Genomic DNA, 8,760 nt, shown 5'->3' on the forward strand with positions numbered 1-8,760 from the left:
ACAGCAATATACTGTACACGTTTCTGAATTCTGATATAAATGAGAGGGAACATATGTTGAGATGAATTGAGCCATCATCCTCTACAAATGCAATATTTAAGTCATGTGAAAAAAACCAGTGTCAAAGGTATGAAATATCAGAAAAAAATCTGTATTTATTTGAAATCATTTATTTTTATAAACTGACTTATTTTTGCAGAAATTGCTACATCAACAATGTCTACAACAACACGTATTACAACAACAGGTAAACTTACTTTTACTATTAGTCTATCTATGAAAAAATAGCAGCTCAAAAGGCCAGTGTTTGGTGTGCTATCATTTATATTACGAATGTCAACTGTCTTCTGTCTCTGACAAGTCCTGTCCAGTCACAATTAAATTTCATTCGTTATTTATATTGTGCATTTATTTTAAATAGGGAGCGCTTCTATTCCTTGCCATTGGGTCCATATGCTGTAATCAGCACAGGAGCAAGCAATCCCACCTGGTACCCATTTATCTTCCTTGGTGGAGAGAAACATTGTAAAGAAACTACCTTACTCAAGGACATAATTCAATTCATTTTGACTGTTAATAAATTCCATTGAAAAGAAAATTGCCTTTTCTTTCTAAATATAGTCTGTCTCTTATACACATCTAGATGTGTAATGTATATGTATGTATGTATGTATATATATATAATATAGTATATATATATAATATATATATACATATACATATATTTACATACATATACACATATATAAACTAGTGTTCTATAGTCCACATGACTCATTGCTTTAATTCCTTGTTTCAACGTCTTTTGTATAATTTCAAGAACACACGTGGATTTACGATGACATACACACACACCCACACCCCCACCTCACACACACAACACACACACACACACACACATATATATATATATATACATATAGTAGGCCTATACCAATAATATTTTCAACGATTCCAATGACGTGTTCAAAATGAAGTGACCCTAAAGTATCATTACCCCAAAAGTAACATAATCCAAATGTGTTTCAGATCGTCTTGTGCAAAAGAATGTCAGCATTCCTGCTTAAATTTAGACATTTTTTGCTAGTTTTTTTAATTTTTCTCATCCAGCAATTGATGTAGATAACATTTAATATTGAGATCCATTCATTGAATTTCTCTTTCTTTGTAAATATTTTTAGATATTTAGTGTTTTTGGTTTGTATTTTATTGTTCTTGTCGTTTTGTTCAGTTTTGTAGAAGAAGAGTACACTTAATTGAAGTGGCTCTAAATTAATAATTATTGTTATAATTATTATCATTATCATTTTCGTAATCATCATCATCATCGTCGTCGTCATCATTGACATCATCGTCATTATCATCATCATATTATCAATATTATTATTATTATTATTATTATTATTATTATTATTAGGCCTACAATTAGTATTTATATATTGTGATTATTATTGTACTGTTATCTTCAAAGATCTTGAAGATGGTGTGCTTCCTGTTAGCCCGTCTGATCTTTCATCAAGAAGCCAAACCAACTCCAACTATGCTCCCAGTTATGGTCTACGTATTAACGGTAGCTCGCACTTTTGGCGCGGAGATACCCGTACTAATGTTAACGAGCAGTACCTTCAAGTTACTTTCCAAGATACCGTGATGTTTAGTGGTCTGGATACTCGCGGCTGTGCTAGCAACTGTCCTGGATCTGGTCAAGAGTACGTCAAAACCTATTATTTAATGTATGAAGAAAATGATGGAGAAGGTTACAAGGAATATAAGGTAACATTTAAAAAAAATGAAAATTTACCTTTAAATGAAAATGCTTTCTATGATGTACTGTATTTTATATCAAGTGACGAAATAAATGAAATGGTATTTTATTTTAGTCACTACCTTTATTTTAATTAAACACATAAACCTATAGGCCTACAATTCCTACCACATTCACAATAATTGCCACGGCGCTTATTCGAGAGCGGCGCTCATTCGGGAGCGGTGCTTATAAAAAAAATATTGGCGTGGCACTTTCCATGCCTGTTTTCCTGTTACCATCTCACGTATTCCCATAGTTTGGTAGGCCTATCACAGGTCCTACGTCATCGTAAATAAACGTTTATAAAGAAATGTTTGTGTCGTTATTGTGTTATTTATCATGTTAACACTGTATACATTGTATTTAAAGCCCTGTTTCTCATAGTGTTTAGTTTACATACAGGGTAATATAATTATACTCTCGATTAAATGCCGCTGCGCTTATTCGAGAGCGACGCATATCCGAGCATTTACCCCCGTAGTTGTTTTTTTTTAATGAACATTTACAATATTATTTTGGTTGTAATACGTTTACAAGAAAACTAAACAAATCATGAGATTATGCCGTAACTTTCAGTTTGGCATCCCATCGCCAATCCAAGTTCGTTTATAAATAGTTTGAAGATGTCTGACTTTGTTAAGAAATTAGTTTGAACAGAAATCTATAGACCTAATTAGAAGGTGCTACTATCCATTCTATAATTATTACAAATTTAGTATTTTTGTTGGTATTAAATTTTATATATTTGACGAAAATTCAAAGACAGTTTTAATTGTCGTTATCCATTTTTTCAAACAAAGTTCGTTTATAAACAGTTTGAAGATAAATGGCTTTGTTGTTAAATCATGTTGAACTGAAATGTATAGGCCTAATTAGAACTTTGTACTATTCATTCTATAATCATTTGCAGGCCCATTTGATTTTCCAAAACAAATGCCATTCAAAGTTAAATTGACAGAATGTTCAATATAATAGTAAGACGCTTGGTTTTACTTAGTTCTTATACAGGTTGTGGTGTATCGAATTGCTAAATTTTTTTTTCTCATTTAGTATTTTTTTTTTTTTTTTTTTGGTATTGAATTTTATGATTGATGGAAATTTAAAGACAGTTTTAATTTTCGTTCTCCGATTTGTTAAACAATTCCTTATGCAAGATCGGCAAAAAATTATAATAATCTGAAGTAATTATTATTAATGTAAATATTATTAGAAATTGCCATTTTTTCAAGGAATAGTAAGTTTGTTTGTGTTTGAAACAAATTTCTTCATGTAGTTTAGTACTCAGGGGTCCCAAGTTTTGGAAGTCAAATTCCTGGAAAATCTGTTGTGCAGATCAAATAGGAGGTTTGCAACACGTGTACGAGCTAAAACGCGTGTACAGCTAATCACTATTCTTACTATAAAATAATAGGCTTGGGCAGTGCTAAATTTGAGAGCTCTGTGGAACAGGATGACGAAGTAACCGACTCGGAATTAATGTATTACTAATGTATTAATTAACCATTTAACTACAACTCTACATCATAAGAGAATTATCGTATAACACTGCATATTATTATACTTCCCTAGCGTTTCGGGAGGCGAGTTGATTTTTCCGGAAACATTAATGGCAACGAAATTGTTCGTAATAATCTTGACGATCCAATCAAAGTGAAAAGGTTACGCATTAAACCACTCACCTACCACATTGCAGTTTCTATGACAATTCAAGTTTTTGGATATACCATTGGTAGGTCAAAGACGTTGTTTAGGCCTATATAAAGGAATCTTCACATTTCATGGCCCGGTAATGGTTTATGAGTCACTTAAGTAAACTCTTACGGCCGGCTCTTGGGAAATTTGACTCAATTATTTTATTAAGCACTAATAAAATAAAATTTAAAAAAATATCGAGATATTGAAAATATGAAATAAATAAATTAATTAAATAAAATATCGAATTTAGACACAAACATTTAACAAATTAAAAAAATAAAATACGGTATCGATTTTTGACTCTCATAATTATAATATATGTTTGAGGATAGCATAATGCTCACATCATTCGATTCCAGCTTAGCCTTTATCAGACAGGTAATTCTAACATGTAAATGTAATCAATATATGAATGTGTGCAATGCTAGGCCTATCTTTTCACAAAAAGTACTGTATGTTGTTTTAACATGTACTGTATATTGAAATAAATTAAAAGGACCAAACACTTACGAACTTACACAAAAAAGGCTTACACAATCCATTCTGTATTTAAATTTTGCAATTTACTTTTTAGAAATCTGTTTTTACGTTTAGACTACTTGTTATAAAAAAAATATACTGGTATATTGTTTAACAGTGTCTTATATAGTATAGCGATACCGTATTGAATGTTGTATTTTATAAAATGCTTATAAGTACAAACCGTTATATAACAAACCTACTAATATTTTTTAACAGCGACTTCTATTGATTCCTGCCAGGAAGGCAAACAACCTTGTAAGTGCATTGAAATTTATTAAATTATTACGAACGTAAAGAGTAATTCTACTTCTGATAATTCCAGAGATTACAAATTTAGTTCTGTATGAACACAATTAATGTGAATAACCCTTTTGCAGCACCGGAGGTCGGTGGTCCTGGAACAGTATATATCGAAGATGCTGCTAGCCACAACTCTCAATTAAGAATTGACAACAAATCACAGTTCCCGAAGGTAGGACTCATAATTTTCTTTCCCTCACCAGCATATAGGCCTATCATCATTTTATAATATTGGTCTATATCCACTGAGGAAGGACTAGTGTTGTCCGAAAGCTCTGGTTCTATTTCTGGCTGTGTATTACGTTTATATTTTAGCTGTTGCTTATCAAATTTGTATCTTTACCGAGATCTAACCATGGACCTATGATCTAACCATTGTTTCGCTCTGCATTTTAATTTATGTAATAAACGGAAATGAAAATTTGTTAAATTTAAAATTATATCATTTTGATGCATATGTTTAATTATAATAGTTTTAAACTAATTTTTTCGATGCTCATATCTGTTTCAATTTCTATGGTTATTCTACCCGACATAATAAATATTTAATGTTTTTCAATGTATGCCTGTTTTATGGTATAAAATTGTAAAAAAGTAAGTTTTAATTGACAATGCATTTTCAAAATAAAAAATGTTTGAACACCAAAAAATTATTTTATGCCTCAACAATAACACTTATAATGAGTTTACGCAATCTATTCTGTATTATTTCAAAATGTGCTTTTTGCTTTACGTGAGCGATTTGTTCGTGACATTTTTACGTTTAGGCAGAGGCTTTAACTGCTTGTTATCATAAAGTAAATAAGAAGAGTATTACATGCATGACTATATGAATATACTCAAATGATATAGCAGTTATTAACCTCATTGATTTTTTTGATGAGCTACGAAGGGAATGATAACAAAAGTTTGAGTAAAACCAATTGAGAACAAGATAATCTGAGATTACAAACCCTCGCCCTGTTGCGCCATATCTTTGTATAATAGTCGATGCGCTCGATCCGGTGGTTGTTGTTGTATTACAGGGGTACAATATTAACAGTTGTTTTTTACATTTAAAAAATGAGACAGCAGATTGAGATATACGGCCGGAAAATATTAAAAACATTATAAATCTGCATCTTACTTCTCTAACCCATCCGCCAAATTAGGTCTAGCATAGGCCACCAGTTGCATGCCCATCAGTCGGGCTTACACGCCTTCCTGGCTGCTTCCAAAATTTGACACATGGTCGGTTCGCTCAAGTCGGTCAGCGCTCGATCCCCTCGAGTCATCCTGGCCTAGCAAAATGACTAGATCGAACGATTCGCTCAAGTTGTCTCTGTTGTTACTTCTGATGAGCTTCCGGAAGGACAAACACACACACACACACACACAGAGACTGAGCTCATTGCAGTACCCTCTTCCCCACTTCGTGGGGCGAGGTTTATAAATTTAGTTAAGAAATACAAACAACTTTAGGCGCCGGTTGCCTATTAGACCAATTCAAATTAGGCCTAAGGTGATAAGACTACAGTTCTGATTGTTTGTTTTTAAAGATCTACTTGAAATTCAGATCCCAATCCGTGCATATTGAGACGTGAGTCCACCTTACTGGATATTGTCCAGGGCGTGCTGGGGCCGCTGCTATTTGCCATCTATATCAATGATATGGCAGTGAACTTATCTCTCAATGCTGGAAAGACCGTGTTAATTATTTTAAGAACCCGAAAAGTAAAGTCATTAGCTAAAGGGTTTAAGATTAAGTAGGATGTTCATACTATCAATGCCAAAACTAATAGTGTTATTTGTTTGGTCATTTTGATAAATGTTTGCATTTTTATAATACCAGGGTTTATTCATTTTGTTGTACCTCTAACAATTCACATTACAATAAATCTTTATTTATCACGCTATTTTTACTTCGGAATAATTAGCCAAATGCCATAAAAGGGAACGCCATATTGGCAATTCCAATCTGGGAATCAAAATATTACTCGTCTATGCCTTGCTTAGCAATATTGATGAGGAAGTTGTTAAGGTTGTTTTTTATTTACTTTTTATTCTTGGTGTAAAATTGCTTAATCTTTTGGTGTCTTCTATTGATCTTAATCTTTTTCAGTTGTTTTAAGTTGGGGACCTCTATGAAAACAAGATTCTGGTTATAGAGCTATCCGTTTGCTTTCCATTTTAACTCTTGCTTCTTTTTGTGCTTTTGTAGTTGAGACTTTTTTGATGTTTTTGTTCTTGTCTTTGGAAAGAAAAAATGTAATCATTTTTACATTTTACAATGCAAACAAGTTTGTTCCTACTAGAGCACGTTGCTTCTATTTACGTAACTCGCATTTTGCTCTAGTGTGAATAAGCTTTAATGTGAAGCTTGTTCACACTAGAGCAAAGACGCGTAACTCTTTCTTTAACGTATACACGTTTTTGCTTTAGTGTGGAGAAGCTCAGATAGTGTAAGGAGTGTTCACTCAGAGAAAAACGCGTTTAAGTAAAATGCGGACTACGCTACGCCTACACTAGATCACTGTGACCACTGCGTGGGATTTATCCCATTATCTTGGCATTTTTAATGACACCTTGGGATCTTGGAATTTTTTGTTAACATTTCATTAAATCTTGGGATTTTTGGAATGATATGGAATTTTGAAATGTTTCTATCATGAAGACAATTAAAAAATGAAAAAGTACTAATGGCCTAACCATGCCTGGTTTACAGTTGTAAATAAGGCTATTCATTTGTTCAAACTTTCTTTCAATTCTTCTGATAAGGCTTTTGTTTAGAGCCATTATCATCCTTTTGCAAATAATAGCGTGCAATTTAAAATGAGCAAGAATATTGCAGCAGTGAACAGTGAAATTTTACTGTTCCCTGACTGCAGCTAGATGCCATGAAACTCGCCATCTCATACTTTACAAATGCTACGGCATTGTGTCTTAGTTTGACATTTCAATCAAATTCTTCACAATTTTTTACCAGATTAGGCCCTACCCCTCCCGAAAATAGAAGTTAAAAATCAACGCTTTTTTCTATAAAAGTGTGAGTTTTATGTGCTACTGGAATATTTTCTGCGTAAATACGACAATTGCCATGTCATTAAAAAAAAAATTAAACGAGTTGGTCTTGAAAATTCAGACACTGTTTTGTTATACAGTACGAATTAGGCCCTACAATACAGTACCGTATAGTATAAAATTCATAGAAAGAGCCTTAAAATTGGACCTTAACATGAAGTTGTATGTATATATATAGTAGAGGCTAAATATGGTTTAACCTTAAACAAACTCTAATAAAAGGACTTTTTGTATATTCTTGTACGTCTATACGTAAATAATTATGGAAAAATTTTTGCAGCATTTTTATAGTTGCGTTGACCAGATATTCTGGGTCAATGACCTTTATATAACATGTTCTGGGTCATAAGTCTTTAACCACTTGCTCTAAAAGCACAAAAATAGTATTTACACCTGGTTTTTAAGGGTCAACAATTATGGAAACATTTTTGCCTTTTAGCGTTGACCAAATATTCAGGGTCAAAGGTCAATGACCTTTATACAACTATGATTGTCATAACTCCTCAACTAGTTCGCCTAGATGCACAAAAATAGTGGCTACACCTAGGTTTTTGGAATCAACATTTATTGAAACATTTTTGCCACCTTCTAGTAGCTGCGTTGACCAAATATTCAGGGTCAGAGATCAATGACCTTTATACAACATATGATGATCATAGCTCCTCAACCACTTGGTCTAAAAGCACAAAAAATAGTGTATGAATTACTATGTCTATGTTAAATTAATATTATCTATTAAAATTGTATATTTAAATAATATAGTAATAGGCATATTCTAGGCCTAAACCTATTGACTAGCCTATGTGTGTAGTGTATAAAATTATGAATAAAAAGTATGAATAAATGCAAATTGTGAAAGAATAAAGGAAGAAGGAAGAATAGGATAGAGATTTGGAACGGCTGAAATATTTTCCAAAAATATACAATATTAGTCAATATTCGGCATCGATTCCGATTGATGTCGAATTTTTTTACACTACACACATACTTTAAAGAGAGTTTAAAGTCCGGTACGCGTTCGAACCGCGGCTTTGGTGTGAGGAGGGTCATCAAAGCCAGCGGGAGTATGCCAAACAATTGCTCTACATTCCTGAGATGTGATGACAACAAATCAGAGTGTTTCCATTAATTGTAAACAAAGTAGTTGAGAACATTTACACAAACCACGGATTGTTTGTAGAGTCTCTGGGAGACGGAGTTGTAACAAACCAGTATGTAGATCTGCAACCATTGCTATGTATGGAAGAGGCAGATGAACGTATGTTTGTTCATGTTAAACATGCTGCTGAAAATTGTCCACGCATTCTTGTCAAGACTGTAGACAGTGATGTTGCTGCTATTGAGTTGTCAGCTTTCCACAGAATACCTGCATGGCA

At 32.9% G+C, this 8,760-nt stretch overlaps 2 protein-coding genes across 2 annotated transcripts in view; both read left to right on the forward strand.

Moving 5' to 3' along the window:
• The window catches only part of LOC117122608 (PE-PGRS family protein PE_PGRS16-like), a 5,420-nt gene extending 3,451 nt beyond the window's left edge, over positions 1 to 1,969 (forward strand). Inside the window, exon 3 of the mRNA XM_033268245.1 lies at positions 1,472 to 1,969. Within this exon, the coding sequence (XP_033124136.1) occupies positions 1,472 to 1,902 (431 nt within the window). The 3' untranslated portion in view covers positions 1,903 to 1,969. The remainder of the gene's footprint in view (positions 1 to 1,471) is intronic.
• Positions 1,970 to 3,392: 1,423 nt separating this feature from the next.
• Positions 3,393 to 8,760, forward strand: part of LOC117122628 — a 136,909-nt gene continuing 131,541 nt past the window's right edge. Inside the window, exons 1-3 of the mRNA XM_033268293.1 lie at positions 3,393 to 3,536; positions 4,241 to 4,279; positions 4,402 to 4,496. Coding sequence (XP_033124184.1) covers positions 3,506 to 3,536; positions 4,241 to 4,279; positions 4,402 to 4,496 — 165 coding nt within the window. The 5' untranslated portion in view covers positions 3,393 to 3,505. The remainder of the gene's footprint in view (positions 3,537 to 4,240; positions 4,280 to 4,401; positions 4,497 to 8,760) is intronic.

The sequence above is a fragment of the Anneissia japonica genome, unplaced genomic scaffold (assembly GCF_011630105.1).
Source record: "Anneissia japonica isolate Jap-2015-1 unplaced genomic scaffold, ASM1163010v1 scaffold287945_len1679841_cov205, whole genome shotgun sequence".
Lineage (NCBI taxonomy): Eukaryota > Metazoa > Echinodermata > Crinoidea > Comatulida > Comatulidae > Anneissia > Anneissia japonica.